Source organism: Brienomyrus brachyistius, chromosome 8 (genome assembly GCF_023856365.1).
Source record: "Brienomyrus brachyistius isolate T26 chromosome 8, BBRACH_0.4, whole genome shotgun sequence".
NCBI lineage: Eukaryota > Metazoa > Chordata > Actinopteri > Osteoglossiformes > Mormyridae > Brienomyrus > Brienomyrus brachyistius.
Genome location: NC_064540.1, coordinates 13,252,769 through 13,275,006, shown reverse-complemented (window position 1 = coordinate 13,275,006; position 22,238 = coordinate 13,252,769). Strand labels below are relative to the sequence as shown.

The following is a 22,238-nucleotide window of genomic DNA, read 5'->3' as shown; positions in this document are numbered from 1 at the left end:
TGTTTTGGACTAGCATCTTATGCAGGGTACAGCTCGCCTTATTTCCTGTGTTTCCTGGCATATTGTCAAGGCTTCGGACAATTTAGCTTTAGATAAACTTATGGAAAATGCATGAGTGTAAGAGGAGCCCCAAAAAAAATCCCTTGGCAGGTTGTTGTCCTAAACTGTTCCTCTTTAAACGCATAAACATCCCTGTTATGTATTTGTTACTTTTACATGAAATTTATCCAACCGGTCAAAAACCGTATGAGACAATTACTTTGCTAGAGAAGAATTTACCTGTGCGTCTAATTGATCTTCAGTAGGGCCTTAATGATATTTTGGAACAACCATGTGACAATTGAAGGATCTGCAATTCACCCTATACAAACTGACTTGACAAACACGCTCTTTTAAACTACTCTAAATCTTTCTATAATTAACTAGTGTAATATGCAGAAGATGGCAATATACATAAGTGTTACACCCTTGTGCAAATTAATTGAAACAAGTTGTCACACAGACATGCACACAGTGGCCTGGGACCTGCTGGTTTCCACAGCCAACAGGGCAGAGGAGCCTCTGTGCCCACAGACTGGCAGACCTGCTCGGTAGGAGTTAGCGCTGGGTGCTATGACTGTGCTTCAGCCTTCCATGTATGTTTCAGGTGAAAGCTCTGGGGTTCAGGCGCCTCCTCGTGTCACTGTGGCGATTCCTCCAAGTTCTCTGGTTTCCCCCCACAGTCCAAAAACATGCTAACGTGAATTGGAGTTTCTAAATAAGTTTAGAAACTTCAACTAAAACCTTAGCATTAGCTTGTGTCTTATATAAAGGAAACCACTGACCTCTCTAAATTCCACAACAAAAATGTGTATTTCCTGATTATAATGATTGTTTGTTATCCAGGCTCACCCTGTTAAGGAAGAATGGATGGATATATCAAAACTCCAGTGAATCTTTGGCTGGGAACCTAAGTAGTCGAACACAACAACAAATTTATTTTTATATAGCGCATTATCACAACATTACATTGTCTCAAAGCGCTTTACAGCATCCTCACCCAAAGCCCCCAGTGAGTAAGCCATAGGCGACAGTGGCAAGGAAAAACTCCCTAGAAGGAAGAAACCTTGGGAGGGACCAGACTCAAAGGGGGAGCCCATCCTCCAGGGGCCGGCAGCAGCCACTATAAGAAGCTGACTTAATATTCAGAAAAATCTCTCCTGTACTCAACAGAATTTGTCCTCAAATATTTCTGAATAATGATTCAATTGAGAGGAAGAACCACTCTTCATAAACAGAATGAACTTTCATATGGATGAAAAGTCCTTCTGACCAAAAAAAAAGTTGAAAGCTACTGAAGTGAAATGGAAGTGGTGGTCTATAGCAGAATACCAAAGAAGAGTTTCATAAACAATTTTGCAGATCCATCCATCTTCTAGCCGCTTATCCTGCTCAGGGTCTTCGGGTAAACAGTTTTGTCCAATATTAATGTATTTAAACTCGAGGTAAGGCCAAGCTAAGCAAGAACAAATATTAAAAGTAGTATTTACACACTGACTTGAAAGTTTCAAATATCTGGGTGCATGTAAAAAGCTACATTGCCAGTTAAGTACGCGTAGAAATTTTTATATTATCCCATAAAATGTGCACAGAATGGGTTTCTCAATAGCAGTCCTCCAGTACACTAATAAAATAATATAACAAACAAACACAAACCTAAAAATCCTAATTTCATCAAATAAATTCCACAGCTTAATTCACAGTGGAGAAACGCACACCTCCAGTCTAGAATGGGTACTCTATGTTGTTCTTGCTTTTCTCTCTTCCATTTATTCTCCCCATCCATTCTTTCCTTCACTTTATGGACCGCATTATTAGTTGAGGGTGATGACCATGTCAGTAGTAGAGAGAGCTGATGGATCTCCAGTTACCATGGCTGCATTTTTGAGGAGGGTTTTCAATGATTAGGCCAGTAATTACATCATAAATCAACACGACAGAGACTGTTTGTTAAGCTATAATGTGCTGATAAGAAGCAATAAGATGAAACCAATTAATTGCCACAAAGAGATCTCTCAGAGTGGTTCCCCTAAGATATCGAATGTCATTCCACGGTATAGCACCTGCAGTCCCAGTCTCATTACATGAAGTTGTGGCAGATTAAGTTAACAATCTTGAATAAACAGAACAAAATAAAAACTTCTTTTCTCTTCTCATTGGGTAAAAACACAGTAGCTGTCCTCATCGCAGTGAACTGGCAACCACAAGGACATTTTGTAATGCACGCTGCCAGTTGAGCCTTTGCTGAATAAGATACTGTACTTGTGGAATGAGGGACACATTTTAAGCTGTACAGTCTTGCCGTTCTTTTCATCAAGGCTCTATTGCATTTCCTTTCATTTTTCAGGTGTTCTGTTCACTATGACTTTCAGATTGTGGATACGCTCCACTGCTTTCCAGATGTCCCTGTTGTCTCAGTAACTGAATCTCATCTGTTCCCACTTCCATCTGCTTCTCCTCATTGCCTATCTAGGTCCCTGTGCAAGCAGAAGCATGCACTGTTTACCCTGTAATGTGTGCATGTGAGGTCAGTGCTCTGTTGTAGTGGTTTGAATACTGAAATTGAGCATGATTGCTGCAGTCTCGATATGAGATTAGAGTACAGGAATCTGGATCCTAGGCGTAACAATGGAGAGTAATGGCTAATCCAGTATAATCCGAACCTGAAAGTAGTAGAATGGAGTAAAGATCAAAGAATTCTGGTCTGTAACAATAATGATTCATCTGTAATTCTGACTTCGTCTTTGTTTTAGGTAGATCTGATTGCTACATGTTTTCTAGTCCTTTTTAATGATTGATAAGGCAAAAAAGATACTGTGTGATTTTTTTTTTTTGTATTTTACTTCATTTAGATGTAATACCATTCAGTCAAGTGGTGCAAATTATGGATTTTTCTGTTCTCTTGCAGTATACATATTAAATCCTCTAAATAAACTCAAAAATCAGTCAGGCAGCATTTCAGAGAAACACCACAGCATTAAATATGCAATGAAATCACATTATTTACACACATGCATTTCAATGTCTCCTGAAAAGTCTCAGCCTTATCTCCTTGTCCTTATGAATTTGGACTCAAATTATGGAGTTCAAAGCGGTTTCCAGCAAAGTCTTCACATTAAAAGTTCCAACACAATAACTGCACTTACTGCAGTCTGACATATCACATGTTCTTGTGAAAATTACTGAGCACTGCAAATGCCCAAGTGAAATAAAGAGCTTTACCTGAGCTTCTCAAATCATATGACTGAACTGTCGTGACCAGGAGGACAGAGGGAAACGGGCGTTTTGAGGCTGGTTTTAAAACCAGCACCGAGTGACCTTCAGTTCACATGCCGGTATAACAGAGACATTTCAGTCCTCTACTAAACTAAAGGTTGACTAAAATGCTAGAACATTGTGAAATTGTGTAATTAATTTCTTCACTGCAGGACAGAGTAGTAGTCTCTGTTTCTCTTTTCACTGAAGGTATGTTTAAAATTTAATTTCCCCTGTACTCAGACAAATTACATTGTGATCTCAGTGCACATGTCCATCTATCATAAGATCACAAAAACTTTTTCACACCATACAGTTTCCAGTAAACAAATAACATTATACTATATAAAATATTATATGCAGGCAATTGCAAAAGCATAAAGTATAAAAGTAATTGTAATCATACAGACAAAACCCAGTGTAACGCATTAGGAGGAGAACGTTTCAGCAGATATTTGCACTTAATGGCTGAAATTCACACGATCTCACTCAAAGCAGCATATCAGCTACAGCAATATTAAACGTCACATCTCTTCTGCAGCCTTTCAGGCGCAAAAATCAGCTGACATCTAGTGGTCAAATAAGAGTACTTCATATACGAGACATCACAGCAATTCTGCAGCCTTTCAGCTGCCATCTAGTGGTCAAATACCAGTACCTCATACCATGGCTTGTATCCCAATTAAGCAGCAAAATATTGATACATTATAATAAATATATTTGAAATTTGCCTAATCTTGTTCAGTTATGTTAATTATGGACTTACATAGTGTAAACTGCATCATTTTTGGATTCAGTTGTTCAGTATTACACGTTCAAGGAAATGACAGACCTTGTGTGTCACAGAAACCAGACAAACTCAAGATGTACTGCTGATGTTCTTTGCTTAAATTTTTGTATAAACTTGACCCCCATTGATATAAACATAAATATTCAAAACGCAGTCACTGTATCCTGGAGAAATGTACATAATGGACCTTCTGCAACAAAATATGGGTGTATAAATGCACATTAGTGTGGTAATTCAAGTACTACATTAATATATATTCAAAAATATACTGTGTCCATTGTATTGGATACATTTAGTACTGGGATAATCCACTTTTGCCTGCAGAACAGTTTCATGGGTAGACAAAGTATGTGTTCAGTGAAGCTGTTCTGCCCTGACTTGTACTGAGCTGTTCTTTCCACACTAATTCCTGTTAGCTTTAGCGATTCTGGCCATTCTCTTCTGACATTTGTTGACTCTCTAACTCCTCCTTTTGTACCATCACACCATGCTCTCTAGACTCTAGTGCAACCAACATTTCTGGTATCAACAATCACAAGATGTCAGGGCTATACAACAGGGCTGAGAAGAAAAGTTAGGTCTGGACTCCCATGAGAATTTTTCCAGTCCACAAGTCCATGTGCCCACCAGGAAATTACCTAGAATGTTATATGGCTAGTCCAGCCCAGTACCATGTCCAAAATTGCTTCAACTTCGATCTTACCCATTCTAATGTTAAGTCAAAGTCTTAAGTCTTGACCCTGACTGCATGATATATACAGTAAGGGCCCTATCCGGCATTCAAGTATCCGGTACTCTCAAGTAACTGGCACAAATATAAAATATCAGTATAAAAATTTAAATTCACAACAATATCACCCCTATTAAAAAATTACACTAAACTAAAAATACAAAAATAACAAAGAATAGAAGGGCATACTTTAGTAGTCTTGCTTGTTCTGCTATTTCCCTCGTGATATCTTGTGTTCTATCAAATACCTGATTTACAATAAAATTACATTAAACTTTAATGTGTGCATATACAAGAATTAAAGTACAAGACATGTTACCCTTCAGGGTAACATTTTACTTGAAGGGGTACAAATAATGTAGTATTATGCTCTTACTTGTGTATTAGTTAACCACATGCTAAGTCTTAGTTACATACTGATCTCATGTTCACTCATCATCAATAAATTGTGACATTTTTTATCTTGGGAAAGTACTATATTTGTTACTATACTGTACCTGTTCTGCAAACCTTTGTGAACTACTGAAGGAACTACAAAGGAACTATTGACGGAGCAAAAAAATGAATAATGTGAAATCCTGACCTCATGTTAATTCATCATTAATGAATTGTGACATATTTTTTATGCCGAGCAGCTACTATATTTGTTCCTAAATCTGTTCATCCGGTAAATGTTTGTGAACTACTGAAGGAACTACTAAGGAACTGCTGAAGTCATGAATGACAAGTGAAATACCGATCTCATCTTTGTTCATCATTAATGAATCATGATATACTTCAGTAGTAACTGAATATTGCTTTCAATGTTCAACTATCAAGAAAATCTAGAAACAATCTAGAAAATTCAACAATGCATCAGTGCTTAAGTCCCAAAGTTGCTGGATACGAGAACTTTTGCTGTATTCTGTTGCAGCCATATGATTCACTGCTTGACTACTAACTGTATATACCAGCTGAAACACTCTATATACCTCTACTTTATATCCACTCAACTATATACATACCCACTCAAATGCTGGCCTTCTGGGCAGGATTGTTTATTAAAAGGGCAATAAGTGTGAACAGTGATAACAGGTCAACAGGAACAACTGACACAGGTAGGTTGATATTTTTAAGACTTTGAATATTTTGAAATTAACCACCTCCAGGTTGGAGAAGAGGTTTCTCTGAGATTACACATATTTTCTACTGTATGAAGGTCAACTTGGTGAATGCACTCGAGCATCATGTCTTTGTACTGCTCATTTGAAGACTGATCCAAGTCACATTTCTGCCATGTATGGTTCAGAACCCCAAACCCAAAGTTGTTGGTAAAAGTTGTTGATTGGCAGCTGGGGAGATGGAGAAGGTTAAACATTTTATGCTGCATTGGGGAATCACTCATTTTGCTCTTGACAGGACCCTCCACTGAAAATCACATTGGAGCTTTCAAGTGATGTCACTCCTTAGAACTGCAATCCAACAATGCATCACAACACAGCCCAACAAACTGTATTTGTTATTTTCATGGAAGACAGTTACATTTCTTGACACAGGTTCATCTGCAAATTCAAGACACTCTCATACAATGTACAGATCTCTTGCTATATACTATTTGGTTAATTGGCAGACCCAACCCGCAGTTAGACATCAGTGCTGGCAAGGAGAGGCCACGTGGAAGAAGCGTGGCCATTGTCTGCTTCATCACCTTCTACATGATGCATATACTCTTGATGACCTCCCTTTGTGTTCATGAATAAATCACAGATTAAATATCACTTTGAACTTTAGTGTAAGTTTATTCAATAGTAATCATTAGGAAATAAAATTTAGGTATTGATTCAAATCAGTTAAAGGCCAAAATTAAATGAAAAAATACAAAAAGAAATGCATACAAAATCTAGAGGGGTACTAAGCTGCTACTGAGAAGTTTGCAGAATAAAAACCTTAAAGAGCAAATATTTCAAGTAAAATAAATAAGAACAGGTCTTTCCATACTTTATATACTTTTCATTGTATATTTAAATACATCTTGTCAACTATTCTAGTAATATTAAACTGATTAAAGTGTTTAAATTAACATATAATTCTCTGTAAACTTAAATATTAAATTTCATTGAGCCGCAAACTGGTTTTATCACAAGGAAAAAGCCCAGTGCCGCTTAATATTCTACCATATATCCCAGCATTGTAAAGTGACAAGTAAGACAAATATAGATTCCACTAAACCATACACACAGCCACAGGAAAAGTACAAAATCGCCTCACCCTATTACATATAGATCTGAAATTCATAGAAAATGAAACAATATCACTTAACAATTACTTGTGCAAAGACATACAGCTATGTGCTAATATTTAAATACCATTTTTATTCAGGAATCCCTGACATGAGGTAAAGTAACTTGGTTTTAGTCTTTAGTTTTAACACCATTTACACAAGTGTTTAGAAAAAAATGCATATTTCTAGTTTCTCTGTAATTGCTACGTTACAGTACAATGTGTCTGGCCGTGAGGGGTCATCTTAGATATTAGACACCAGTACACGTTTCTCACAGACGAGTCAGAGCCCTTTCAGCGTGCACCTCCTGGAGGACCCCAGCTAGGTTGGGTGGACCAGTCATACGCCCCTCCGGACCGCACACTTCCACGTGGAGAGTAGAACTGCCCCGCACTGTGCTCGGCCAAGTTTGCATGCTGGTAAGTGTTCTTTTAAAAGACGATTTAAAGTGACTGTTTCATCCCTTTTTTTGCAGTGCAAGAAAGGGAGGCTATAGTTTGGAACACCTTCGAAGTTTAATCACTGATATGTTACCCTGCTCTTCTGGAGGTATATTTATAAGACTTCTTATGGAAAGAGTGGGGGGTAATATTGCTTTAACTCTCCAACTTACTGCCTCGTGCTGTAGCTGCGTCACCACTGATCAGCTTCACAGAATTTCTGAGCGTGCACTTAGTCTAGATGCTTTTAATAACTACCTTATAAAATGCAAACGATTAAAAAGTTAACACCAAAAAGGGGGGTGGGAGGGGGGAAATGAGTGGACTTTAACAGACCTGGAAGTGCGGTTTTTGTTTCCGATTAAATGAAAACGATCATTTAGAACGTGTCGTAATTGAAAAACGAGAAAAGTCGCTCGGAATTGATGTGGTCGGTAACACAATGAATAATTTTTTCTTCGAGTAATTAAGCGCATATCAAACCCAGGAACGTGATCTGCGACATGTTTTGTTATTGTGTTACTGGGAGGGGCACAGTTCCTTCATCCTCAGAAAGCAGCATTGTCAGTCACAATAGAAGAATTTAACATCCAGATGTACCCATGCACACAGGTTAGCACAAGCTAAACAAAAACCGGACCCTTTTGCTTACAAGGAGATCTGTAAAAGTAAAACACAGCGGCGAATTAAAACACACTCCTGAGTGCATTTTGAGTAGTGTGGCAGGGGTGCGGGGAGCGAGCATGGCTCTCAAACTCCTGCAGTGGGTAGTTAAGACACGACAACAAGTTCGACGGTTCAGGTCTATCAACATAATAATTTTGCATATCTCGTGCGAATGCATGTTCACCTCGACACAACATCTTATAAAAGGTTGCGAGCAGATCGAGAATATAGTGGAGCTCAAAAGAAAAGGTAGATAAACATTGTTGTACAGTACCTCATAAAATAACATCCATCTATGTTTGTAATATATTAATTAAGAACCATATTGCTGTTCTTATGTAAGATACATAATTACAAAATATAGAACATCTCTTTACAAAGTTTTCTGATGTAATATATTACAATGCATTTACAATATATCAACTAGGAAATATTAAACTGGCTCTTTTAATATTCCAAAAGAACTGTCTGATAGTGCATAATTGCTTAATCATTTTTTTTTCAATGGGAATCTTTGTGACTGCAGACATCTTAACCACCTTATCTGGAAAGTGATAATAAGCAGACAGTGATATATCTGTAAACGAGCATATAGTCATTTTTCATGTTAGCCACGATTAAATTCTGAAAGTAACTGGAGGATTCGGTTCACATCCACATGTGAGATATGCCTCATGTGAGATTTCTCTAGGATGAAAGCTGTTCCTGATATCATGCTTCCACGTAGTGTATCAGGGAGGCATTGCCTAAAGATGCTCCGCCGAGCCCACATCTGCTTCCTTGGGGATTGAGACGGGTTCTGGAAGGGCAGCAGAGCGCTGCTCCTGTTAGCTCCATCACCTTCAAGTGCCTTTTGTACTCCACTAGAAAAAAGGCACTTCTTTTGTTAGTGAGCCAAGAGATTCACAGAGTCTCTGTGTTTTGTTCTTTACAGGTGGACCCAATGCTACAAACTCGTAATGCATATCATTTCATCAGCTAAGTCTTCCTCATACTTCCCAGCCAGATCTTGCTCCAGTTCCTCATCGCTGTAGCTGGCGGAGACATCCAGAACCTCGTAGTCTCTCCGGCCCCGGATGGGGAACATGTCCCTGCTGCCATTCAGCAGATGGCTGGCGGCACTCTCCATTTCATCAATAGTCATCTCACAAGCATCTGCGATTTCGTGCTTCGTTGTGGCGACAAATTTCGGGTCCCTGGCATACCTCCCCAGTCCCTCAGATATCAATACCTTCAAGGAAGAAAATGAAAACCAGTGTTACTAACTTAGCTACCTTTACTGTGTATAAGGCCCCATACCCTGGCAGATGTCTAGTGGGATGGTGAAGAACAGGAAACTGGTGCCCTTGGCTTCACTCACTGCTTCTACAAGGCTTGTGGCGCTTCCTCTCTTCTGGTAGTACTGGTGTCTGTACTCATGGGGGAGCTGCAGATGTGCTGGTGTATACGTCCTGTACTGGTAGTCTGGGTCGTCTGCGTACCAGGAGTTATTGCGCACATGGCCATTCTCCCGCCCAGCCCGCTCTACACGGATCAGGGGTGTATAGTAAGGGGAAAGGTCCTTGCTAAGAGGAGTGGTTGGAGGTGTAGCCCAGGACCGTGTGGAGCGGGTTGGGGAGAGTATCTGGGCTCTGCTAGAGTCCAGACCAGCGACAGCCATGACCTGGTACCAAACAAGTGGGAAAATGGACACAACATTTACATGTGAATAGCGATGCTGTCCGGAAGCATTAGCACTTGATAAGAATGGCACGCCTACCTGGTGTTGCATCAGGTGAAGAGGCAGCGCCGTCCGCTGACGTAAGCCAGGTGAATGGGGGATTTCATCCTGGCTGCCCTGTCTACGCAGGCACTCAAAGTTGAAGGACGGCCTTCTGTGGCCTGAACACATCCACAGGAAGAACAATTAAATGTATAATATGGCAGACATAAAGGGATGTGGACTCCAAAAGAAAGAGAAAATACAGGGCAACGCAAGACAAAAGTTATGACCTCTAAAGTACAAGGATACCAATGTACTATTGAGTAGGCTATGAAAGTGCACTAAAAGTCTGTTTCCAGTTCCCAGTAACAACTTGCTTCCACAATAACAAATTCAACCATTTATGGAGCCTTTTTACAAATGTAGCTTTCAGGAAATATGAGACATGGTTCCTTAGGTCATCTGACTGAAGGGGATGCTCGTCATACTGAGTATTTGATGTACATTCAGGGATCATGTCACGGTCATCATCCAGCTTTGCTTCAGACATATGCTGGAGCTTAACATATGCATTTCCAGCATACAACATGCGAAAGGACCTAAAATATTGACTTTCAACGGCTAAAGATATGGTGATAGAGCGCAAGGGTATGTGAAGGGCAAGCAACAGGAACCACCATTTAAAGCTAAAATAACTGAAACGTGTCTGAGAGGGAAATACACATCCATGATATCTTGTACGCTACATGGTTAGATAGTCCAGTGCAGGGTTGGGGAGGGAGAGCCGTAGCCTATCCCCAGGCAGCACTATCCATACTCTATATATAAAGTGTGTGTGTGTGTGTGTGTGTATATATATATACACACACACATACATACATAGCAGGGGTACAGCTCAGATGGGATGCCAGTGCAGTGTCATCATACACATTTGCATACTGGAGCAAAGCAGAGTACCTATAAGAAGTCCACATCAGCCAGGGAGAACGTGCAAAATTGGCATCAATGACACTGGAGGTGTGAAGCAACAGTGCAACCCACAGGAACCAGAGTGTGTAAACATTTACTGGACAAAAGCAAGAAAAAGGAAAAGGGTGTCGTCATCCCACGAATATGACAGGCAGGCATAAAGAACCCATTCTTGGAGAGATCTTAGAGCAACCTCCAATGCTAGGGATGAAACTGATGGCAAAGCCTGTTAGATTGATAAATTGCCCCTCATCTGTTAGTCTCCCTTTGCAAATGTTCTTTAGTACAGTAGAATGATGGATTTGCAAATCTTTTTCAATGGTTTCCTATCTGTTTCTAGACATGGACATCAGCAGATGTTCTTCTAAGGTCCTCTGACAGCCCGCTGACCTTGGAATGATGTATTCTGTCTTTGCCTCTCATAATTACTTCAAAATTCAAGTAATTTGCTTCATCCAACCCTGGGCCCTTAAAGCTATTCTTTATTAATTTGCAAATGATGTTCAAATATTTTGCTGCACCAGAGGCAAATTATAATCAGTTAATGAAGTAATGAAAGTAGGGGGTCTATTTATTCTCCACTGTGAAAAAAGAGAAGCACTTCTATTGAATAAATAATCACAAAGTACAAATTTCCAAAAGCTGCCTGGTGTTAGACTGGTCCTCCATCCAGGGTGTACCCCAACCTTGTGCCCCAGGCTGCTTGGGAAGGGTCCAGACCCCCCGTGACCCTGATCAGGATAAGCTACTGGAAGAGGGACAAAGCCTACAGTGCTCACCTTGAGGTGTGGGAGGAAGCAGCCGTCTCTTCGGGGACCTTTTGGAGTCATGGTAAACCGACTGCTCATCGTCATCATACTGACGCACATGACGATAATAACCTTTGGGGACGTCATAGTCCTGTTCTAGGTTATTAACCTTGTCAAGGTACTCCTTGTATCCCTTCCTGCGAATATGTCAATAAAACAATATTAGTGCATACTCCCCATTTCTAAAAGTGCACATATTACCTAAAGGAATGGGAGTTTTTTTTTTATATATTTCCCCACCAAAGTCTTCTGCCATCTATAATTAAAGGTTCTCATTTGTTTTACATTTTTGGACCCAACGCCGACCGATTCTACCTGTCTGCGATCATAATGTCCTCCTCATAAGGCTCCTCCCCACTGCAGTACTCCCCATAGCGTTCTTCCTCAGCACTTTCATCTCCTCTACGAATTGTCGGCTGACAGCTATCCCCGGCATGGGCTCTGGAGGGCAGCACAGAGGGAGTCAGGCCCTGTGATGGGCATGTGTAGGAGGACATGCAATGGTAATGCAAATCGCACCTCCAGAAGGGCAGTGTGAGCAGCCTTAGCCATACATCGGTTGTACACTGACTTGTAGCATTGGAGAAAGCCATTTCCTGATTCTAAGATCTATTTCCAAGTTCTACAGACACATATGTTTGCCAAGCTCTAGTGATTAGGGAGGAAGTTGACAGTGGCCCCTTCTCGCATCTAGATAGTTATGTCTGCCTGTGTTGTAGGTGGAGCATCCTTATGCTGCAGCAGGCATACCTAATGTAGGTCTCATAGTAGCGTGTCCTATTCCAGAAAGCAGAGAAACGTTCAGGGGAAAGCGATACAGATAAGTATAGGTGGAAAGGAAAAAGAGAAGAAGATTTAACATAGCATATTTATTCAGGATTTCATATATTTCAGGGAATGGTCATCAGTGCATAGAAATGATAGTGGATAGATTGCAGCTCGGTGCTGTTATAGAATACAGTGTGAATAGATTCAGGATTTTGTTATGGGTGGATAGTATAGTGGCTGAAATAGTTTGCAGTTACAGTTTGGATAGCAGACGGCCTTCAGTTAGTGGAGGCGGTAGGAGGCACTACTCACAATTATACAACAGGTTATTGGCTAAAGTGTGTACTACTATTATATAAGTAATGACTTAAGCTTGTAGGTCTTTGGTACCTTTGGATGCTGGAGTTCTTGGGCTTGTCATAGTCGCCTGGGTAGTAGGGTCCCTTGTTTCCCGCATAGCCATTTGCATGCTCATAGGGACCGATATGCTTCCCATTAGGCAGACTGGACACATTAGCATTGTTGAGGTTGATGTTGGTAGACTTGTGATAGGAATGGCCATTTTGAGCCAGGGTCTGGCCCATCCTGTCCAACCGGCCAACTGGTTGTTCCATGTTAGCATAGTGTGGGGGGGGATGCACCTGCAGGGGGCGCTGTGTGGCATTGGTCTGATATGAGGGGTTCCTGGCATCTCCATTCATGTGATTGACATGATTTCCAAAAATTCCCCCATTTTGCTGTCAATAAAAGTCACATTAAACTGTGCATTGCGAATCAAAAGCAGACATGCATTTTCAGTGAATTACATTTTAAAACATTTAATTTTTAAAGTTTATATGAGCAAACAATATTTTTAAAAGCAGAATAAATGGCTTATGACATGCAAAATGAACTTCCTTGCACTGCTTTTTAATTTAAAAATGTTCCCCTGACATAACAATGAGTAACATCATCGGTAAACCAGGGCAAAGTCAGTTGTGTTATATGACTTCCTGCCCTGCTTTCATTATATTTACTGCTAACTCCTGTACATTCAGCTCTTGTTGGTCCTGCATCCAGATATTTTATTCATAAAAACTTTGGATAGACTGCTATAAATGGACTAGCCTTTCCCAGTAAGCGTGTTCTCACCCATCTTCATGCTATAAATATGAGGAATTACCCTATAAAAGCTTTATAGCAAATTGATCTAATCATTTACAATGAGCTGCCCTATAAGGGTTACCTTGTTGTTTAAATTGTTATAAACATGAATTATTACCCTATAAAACTCCTGGTCTTCCTCAGGAATAAAGTCTACAAGTTCCTCGTCTTGTAGGTCACATGATATCGCTCTTCGAATTTCAGGCCCAATATCATGCAGTGTGCGAAGACCGGCCTGCAACCGACGATAACAGGTGGTGAGAAGCTGCAGGGCGGCTTGATGTTTGCTCATCAAGTCGAAGTCAACCAATCACATTTGAGTTACAACTGTCCTCTACCCAGGAGCCCTGCGGCTGAACTGCATTTAGCAGACAGTGAGACATGGGAAAAGACGACACTGAAAGACAGACAGTTTCTATATGAGAGGCTCTGAGTGTATAAAACTCCCTGTGGATTCCCTGCAGTGTACAGACCTCTGTCGCTGCTACTTATATGAATATAAAACTGTGCCTCAAGCTACCTGCAGAAGAATGCAAATGTGTTGTGGAACTAATGGAATTTGACTTGCAGTTCAGACCTAAAATTAGATACCGCTGATCATCTCTAAATGATCATATAGGAGGTCAACTATGTACAGTAGGAGTTAAAAGTTTGGCCACACCTATGAACAGAAAGGTTTATTTGTACGATTTTAGAATATTTATAAGACGTCAACACTAAAAATTGTATATATGGAATTATGCACTGAAAAAAAGAATCCCACCATTGGGCCCTTGAACATGACCCTTAACCCCAGTTGCTCCAGCGACTGGCTGATCCTACTGTCTCCACTATGCCGCATTCATGATGCGGCCTCCTGGGATGCTTTTCCAGCTGTCCTGATGGACTTCTGAGCACTCTCTGACTGCTTCTTCTTCACTTTCTGCTCAAACTCATCCAAAACAATTTCTGTTCTGTTTGTCAGGTGGCCAGGTAATGTAACGTGATATTATCACTGTCCTTTGTAGGTGGCTTGGTGTGTCCAAACTTTTTACTGGTACTAAAAGTTATTGATCTTTAAAAAGAGAAGATGCTTCAATTGAGGAACACTAAAACTAGACTTTAGGAGTAAATCCTGGGTGCAGTATTGATCTTCTACTCTTCAGCTATATACTGTACACCCATATCCGCTGATTCTACCTGGGCAGGCACTGTAAGAGGTGGCCACTAAATATGCAAGTGCAAGTAACACCAGTAATGTTTATGAATGCAGAGTAGAGACTAGCAGCAAAACAAGAGGCTGGTTAGTTTGAATGGGGGTGAAAAAACGGTGTTATGGCTTCATAATGGTCATGAGGAAAATGCGGGTCTTTGTCCTGGAACCCACCGAGATACTGGGTGCACCATCTGACTGAATATGGATGTCATACGAATCCACACACATGGGTAAATAATGCAAGGAAAGCTGCAAGCTTTCTTCTCCAATTACAGAATGGAGTGAACAGTAGCACATATACTGAGCACAAGGGATGAACACACCAGGATGTCAAAACATCACTTCTGCCTGGAACACATACTCCTGTACAGTATAGGCTACTGTTTTTAAATCACACTCGAGTTCCTCTTTTATTGGAACTTTATTTGCACACTGTCCTGCAGGACATGGTATAAACACGTCGTTTCTCATATGATTTTTCATAAACACTTTTCCCTGGGCTTGGGGGTATCAGTGTTGAGTAATACAGAAGCAGACCCTTATACTGACTGTGAGTTCCATTCCATGCATAATACCAGGGAATTCCATCTGGATGGCAGAGTGTAAACAGGGAGCTGACCGTCTTTTAAGGGCCTCGATGCCTAAAGCAAATGATCCCGCGCACCACCAAGACCTGCCACTACCAAGCACTCTGGAATGGGGGAAGGATACATTGGGAGAAGGAGGGGTGGATGAGGACAAAAGTGCACCATGGGTAACGATGCACAGATAAAAAATGGAGGAGAAAGAGGATACGGTCTGCGGATGAAGCTTACCTGCAGGGCAACGGCCGTGCTGTTCTCATTGGGGACGCCCATGAAGCCCCCATCTTTGCGTTTCTTGAATTTCCTAAAGTAGTCCTGTATCAGGAAGGTGGCATAGAACTTCCCCAGGGTCACCTCATCATCTGAACAAACAGACCACTGTCAGCATGGGGGCCCTCAGCCACCCTCAGGTTAACTCAGAGCCGGCCGACTGTCGCTAAGGCTACAGCATCCTCGTGAGGGGCCAGGACCCCCCCAGGCAGCTGGGAGATGGCTGGGTTACACACTTTAAAGGAACTACGCAGGTGGAATTGGAAGGATTCCATCAAAGAAAGTCTAAAAAAAAATCACAGCAAGCCCAGTTAAAGCCTGTATCCCATATAGCTTTGAGAAACCACTGCCTATAAAGTCTGATGTGCCTGCTTATGCTTTGCAGGTTTTATACAATAAAATGGTGGGTAGGTACGTTGATTGTAGGAGGATCAGTTCAGGTAACCTATATCACCAGGGAAACATGAGGATATCATACATCTTATTTTTGTATAAAAAATATCAGCAATCACACGTCGATAGCAATGAATAATGAGTCTTATTTTTCTATTTCTTCCTGTCTCTGGGTTAAAGTGGAGTTTTCAAAAATAGTGGAGATTTCAAAAATAATGTGTTGTGACCAAGTTATACCTGGACTTAACATGGTAAAAGACAGGACAAATAAAATACTTTAGTAAAATACAGAAGACTAATTTAACCCTTGACCCCAAACAGAACTAGCGATGGAGTGGAAAACAGAAATGGGAGATGCTGGAGAGGCAGGGAATCTTTGGTCTTTAAATTTCACAAATAAGTTGTAAGTAATACGTTTGAAAGGTTTCATTACCATTAGGTACAATACATTTTTCATTTTAAATCTACTGCTTACTGACACACAGCAGTACTGTACAACTAACAAACTCACTGATTTCATAAGGATGACTAACTGTACAGTAGTCAGGTCTTTTGAGCAATGCAGCAGTTTCTCCATCAGCAGGGCCTGTTCCACTAAACTCTGCCTCTACCCTTCACAGAGCACATGCAAGCAAGCGGCGTGATCCCGGAGGAATCATTCTGAAGCAGGGTCCGTGTCGAGTCAGAAAATTCTTTGGGGAAAGGGGTGCGAGAGAGGCGACACCAGTTCCATGCCACCACCCTAAAACAGAATTGCTTCAGAATATTCGGTAGGACCCCAGACTATGTGCAAGGAGCAGAAGCTGCAGAAAGGCTCGAGTGAAAAGAGAGAAGGTTTAGTGCGAAGAGAACATGCAGTGCTGCTGAGGGCCATGCAAGCTGTCAGACATACAGACTTAGTCCTGAAATTATAGGTGTGTCCTCACAACTCTTGCTATCTGTACAGCTAATACATTATCTGTTATTCTGGAATGGGAGAATGGTTCTCTGCAATTCAAGTTAGCAATGCGAATTGCCTTTGGGTGTAAACTGACATTTCACCGTAATTGTGCACCTTTTGTAATAAGAAGGTGTTGCGTAACTGTCGGGCAGGAAAGCTCAGTCCTGGTTCATGGATGCTGACAAAGCTAAGACCGCTGAGCAAAATCCCGTTAATCACCTATCAGAGCGAGGTCATGCCATAATGCCTTTATAGGTAGTGGGTGGGAGGGAGGGTTTCTATTGAAGAATGTTATGGCTATAATAGAACTAAATCTGCAAATTGTATATGTGCAATGAAGTACAGTTAGTAGAAAAGCACAGAAAGAGCAGTGGAATCAGCCTGTGAGGTCTAGGGCTCAGTATGGGAGGCAGTATGACTGACCGCCTGCAGGGGGACACACTTGGTCCAGCAGCTTCATGTTCGTCCGTTTCCAGAGCTTCTTAATGATACTGCGCAGCTCTTCATTTGCCTGTTCCAGGGGACCTAGCAGGCACAAGCAAACCTCTGTGTCAGATGACGGTGTCGGTACTGTGGCAGGCCACTGGCAGGCTCCCCCACATCCCACTGCAGCACAGGTGGAATAGTAAATTTGTGGTTCATATGTTCATTCTTCAGGCTTAATGTGCTTAATGTGCAGATGATAAGCCAAACATCTTCACAGCACTTTGCACAAACACCTAAGTGTAAATACGATAGATAGATAGGCAGGCTGGCAGACAGACAGATCTACAGACAGACAGGGAGTTAGATAGGAGAAGTTTCCGTGCCCTCAGTCTTGATCTTCAGAGCGGTGCGGACCAAAGCGAAGAGCGTGGCGTTGAACATGACAGTGCCGTCGCTGTTGAGAGGCATGTTCATGGCTACCAGTCTCTGAAACAGAATGTGGTTATTATGTTAATCATAGACAAGTAGAGCATTTACAGATGAGTGTACAATGCCAAAATGTCGCCGGGGTGAGTGCTTGTGCTCACTGGACGTGAGCGTCTGTGGCCAACTCCAGTGCTCGTATTTGCTCGTGTATGGGAGTCTGTATGCATGTGTGCGTCTGCATCCATGTGGGGACCTCGACCACCACCGCGGACACAGTGCAAATATATGTATGCATGCATACGTGTTCACATATTCTTGTACCTTACAAGCCACCCTGTGAGGACACAGCTTGCCAAAGCCCAGGGGAGGCTGGATGCGACGAAGAAGAGTCACCAGATCCAGGTGCTTGATCCTGCCACTGGAAGGAGTGAAGAGGTCACATAGCCTGGGATATACCATCCAGTCTATGCAGTGAGCTCACAGTTAGCTGCAGAGAAGTCCTGTATGATTGATGGCACTGATACTCAGAGAAAATGTAATAATGACACTTCATTGAAATTCTCTTATCACCTTCCCCATCTTCCTCTCCATGACATATATGTAGGTGAGAGAAATCTTGGCAGTGAAGGGCAGCCACCTGCAGCAGCACTCATGTAGCTGGAGGTTAAGGGCTTTGCTTAAGGGCGCACGGACATGTGACTGTCCTGGTGAGGTCATGCACCAAGCGGCCATATGCTGCCCCAAAATTCTCTTTCTGTTTCAAAATTTAGGTTACGGAAGCTTTTTAATACAAAATTGTGTTCTGACAGCGTCAAAATGAAAAGAAAAAGATTAACTAAAGATAACATTGTAAATAAAAGGATTTAGGAAGGTTTGGAAGAGAAATTAACTATGATGTACATAGCTGCATTTAAAAGTAAAAGATTTTAGATTAGGAAATGGCTTTCAAATTGTTAATACTAGTTTATAAAGTAATGAAGGGCTGCCGTCGCATTGTTGCACTGGATGTTAGTTATTCCTTATCTCTTATCTTCTCTTGTGTAATGCCAAGTCTCTGAGCCTGCTCACACTTACATGGCCTCTGGGTCGTACTCGGACCATATCCTCTTAAATTCATCCAAGTGGTGAGGACCAAGAATGGACCAATCACGGGTCAAGTAGTCAAAGTTGTCCATGATGACAGCCACAAATAAATTTATAATCTTAAATAAAAAAAAAAAAAAACAGTCTTAATGATGATGTTAACAATTGTGCACAGGAATGTATTTACTGTGTGTATATATATATGTATGTGTGTAGTTTTTGTGGGTAGGGTCATACCACGAAGGCACACAGCATGTAGAAGGTGATGAAGTAGACTATGGCAACGTTGCTCCCGCATGACCTCTCCTCCCCTGGATTGATGTCCGATTCTGGATCACACAGCCTCCCGGGCAAGCAGGCCAGCATGATATTCTGCCATGCCTCACCTGTGGCACACCTGAGACACAAGGAGGCAGATCAGGAGAGCCCAGGTTCAGTATCAACACCAACAAACTCATCCTTTGACGTGACCTGTGTTCATTTCATTGACTATGACAAAAACGATTTGACAATGAAGATTTTTAATTAACAAAAATTATATGTAATCCATCCCCCCATTTTCTGTAACTGCTTGTCCTATTCAGGGTCGCGGGGGTCTGGATACTACAGGGAACAATCCAGGATTGGGCGGGAAACCATTGCAGGACACACTCACACATCATTCACTCACACAGGCACACCTATGGGCAATATGGTAAGTCCAATTAACCTCAGCATGTCTTTGGACTGTGGGGGGAAACTGGAGTAACAGGAGGAAAATACAATAAAAACTAATGTATGATGCCAAAAACCATGATGAAATGTGCAGACACTTATCACCGCATAAAAGTTAGATCATGTCAGGAAGAGACGAATTTTGAAACCGATCCAGTCAGATGTAGTATCTTTAGCTAGCATGAATTGTATTTGTACATGATTGGATAATGTTGAGCTAACAGGCTTCAAGCTCGTAATCCATGCAGCTCTGTCTCTGAAGTCTGTCTGTATACTTGTTATATCTGTGCTAGGCTTCGGTAGCTTTTATTGTCGGGAACATATACTGCTGTGTGATCTCTTAACAGTATGAAAAATTTGATCCTGCCCTTAGCCTAGACTGTGCCACATTTGGCTTAGGTAGGAAATAACATACGTGCAATTTTCACATTGGGTGCAAAATAAAACAATTCTCAGTGCAAGTTGTATGCAGTGGTAGTAACAGGGAAATAAGCACAATCCAGTTGGTTTTGTTGTGCTTATGTTTTTCAGAGAGGACACATTTTCTTTATTTAATTTCTATACACTGGTATTTTTTCTTATGATTGCAGATGTCATATGCAAGTATTTCGTTAGTGTCTAAAATTTGGTTTTCTTTAAAACCTGACTCGGATCCGAAAGCCACCGACCTGAAGAGCAGTAGTACGGCCTGGGGGAAAGTTTGAAAGTTGTTGTTGCGGTTGATGCTTGTGTGGTCCACCATAGCGATCTTCCCAAACATCTGGAGAACACACAGCATGACTGAAACACTTCACAAGCTCCAACCATGGCCTGTCTATTCTAAATTTTGATACTGTAAGCAGAATGTACCTGCATTCCAATTACGGCATAGATGAAGAAAACCATCACGATCAGGAGAGCAACCCATGGCAGAGCCTGGGAGATGGAGACACGTAAGTTTGCAAACTCAGTTAGCAACAATGCAAACTGCGCCTATATATGGACTCACAGTCCAGAAGCCTTAAAGAAGCAAGTTTGCATCCTATATGGAGTTTAATAAATCCAGAGACATTCACAACCAGAATTCTTCCTGTAATGTCAATGGTAGGGCTGTATTTCACCTGAAAGGATTTGATGAAAGTCCACAGAAGGGTTCGAATGCCTTCACCCCTGTTTAGCAACTTGACCAGTCTCATAACCCGGAAGAGACGGAAAAATGAGATTGAGAAAGCACCACCTTCCTCTGGATTCTGTGAAGAAAACGACTGCATTAGTACACAGACAAGCGGCGGTCACCTGAGTGCATGCGCAGAACGTTGGCAGTGCAGAGAAGACAGCAGGAGGCACTGACGTAGAGTCATGTTACTCCTGCCATCTCCAATAGACCAAAACAAATGGTGTTTCTTATACTATGCTGAGGGATTTCACTGTGGTTGGGCCTTTGCTTGCCTGCTTTATAAATAAATAGATGTTAATGTAAAATATTGGCTTCTCATCCAGTAGCTGAAGACACTGCCAGACGTTGTGCTCATACAGTGGGGGGCAGAGGGGAAGGAAAGCATGTTTGGCCCCTGGGCATATGGCGTGCCATAGCCCGGCCTCAGCATTGCTTCCTCTGTCCGGAGCAACACATGCGGCTCCAGGATCGTGCAGCCAGCAGGGGGAGTTCTCCACACTGCTGACCGACTGGACGGAGTGACAACGCTGTGCGGGACACCCTGCTTCAGACCCCCAAAACACAACTGAACCCCAAACATGGAAAGTAAAGGTCAAACAGAAATACAAAGGAAAAATAAACAACCCAAACAAACCAAATGAAAAATGAGTGAAGATTTTAGGGAACAGATTCCAGAGAGTAAAGCAATTAACAAATGAAAAAAGAAAGCAAAGTCGAAGCAGGGCTGGAGCCCACTAGGGGGCGGTGCATCTTACCCCAGCATCGTTCACCTGGGGAGCCTCTGTGGGCTTTAAAATTAAAGAGCTGTATTAATTCCTCGAACACAACCTCTAGCATCTCTAGCGACTATAACTGGAAATCCTTAATCGCTTACAAAACAATAGTAACGCATTTCGTAGCGTTAGTGTCCAGACATGTGCAAACACAACAACTCTGTGGTGGGTTTCTTTGACATTAACGACTAGACATCTGTCATAAAACAAAACATTGTCACAACATCTCTTCAAAGTTAATGACAGGACGTAAGACGGCAAAGGACACCCCTCAATCTGCTTCTTTATGTACCCTTTCAGTGTACATCATGTTCTCTGTAGTGGCGTATAGGTCTATATTGCATTTCAGTTGACTGTCCATCTCTATCAAATTTTTACAGCTGTCCATCTCTATATTTCTTCTTCGGTACCAAGCACGAGACCATATCCAAAGTTAGGCCTAAATTTACCGACTGAATATACAATGAGAATGGAGATTGAATGTCTTCTTCTGCCATCAGAAACTGAATACCCACAGCAGAATTCAGAAATCTCTGAGATGGCAAGAGAAACACAGGATGGTGGCACCTCCTTGCCAAATTCCTCAATGACCATTGTGCTGTGTGGTGGTAATGTTTACCGCACTTTGGATAATAAGGGTTGCTCTTATCATAGTACATGTGAAGAGCCGTGGAGCACTGGGCATGACAAAGACTGACAAACTGTAA

The 22,238-nt window shown here is 41.6% G+C and overlaps 1 protein-coding gene across 5 annotated transcripts in view; it reads right to left on the bottom strand.

The window, feature by feature from the left end:
- Positions 1-6,572: 6,572 nt before the first annotated feature.
- Positions 6,573-22,238, bottom strand: part of LOC125746973 (voltage-dependent L-type calcium channel subunit alpha-1D-like) — a 75,775-nt gene continuing 60,109 nt past the window's right edge. For 2 of the 5 annotated variants that reach the window (XM_049021574.1, XM_049021575.1), the window contains exons 30-47: positions 21,514-21,546; positions 20,703-20,831; positions 20,452-20,517; positions 20,271-20,362; positions 19,126-19,285; positions 18,880-19,007; positions 18,127-18,223; positions 17,763-17,865; positions 17,377-17,478; positions 15,582-15,712; positions 13,690-13,806; positions 12,819-13,165; positions 12,411-12,437; positions 11,976-12,101; positions 11,631-11,797; positions 9,940-10,061; positions 9,541-9,843; positions 6,573-9,411 (exon numbers count right to left, since the gene is read on the bottom strand). In XM_049021574.1, the coding sequence (XP_048877531.1) occupies positions 9,127-9,411; positions 9,541-9,843; positions 9,940-10,061; positions 11,631-11,797; positions 11,976-12,101; positions 12,411-12,437; positions 12,819-13,165; positions 13,690-13,806; positions 15,582-15,712; positions 17,377-17,478; positions 17,763-17,865; positions 18,127-18,223; positions 18,880-19,007; positions 19,126-19,285; positions 20,271-20,362; positions 20,452-20,517; positions 20,703-20,831; positions 21,514-21,546 (2,535 nt within the window). In that variant the 3' untranslated portion in view covers positions 6,573-9,126. The remainder of the gene's footprint in view (positions 9,412-9,540; positions 9,844-9,939; positions 10,062-11,630; positions 11,798-11,975; positions 12,102-12,410; positions 12,438-12,818; positions 13,166-13,689; positions 13,807-15,581; positions 15,713-17,376; positions 17,479-17,762; positions 17,866-18,126; positions 18,224-18,879; positions 19,008-19,125; positions 19,286-20,270; positions 20,363-20,451; positions 20,518-20,702; positions 20,832-21,513; positions 21,547-22,238) is intronic. The other 3 variants (XM_049021577.1, XM_049021578.1, XM_049021576.1) reach the window with 2 other exon arrangements.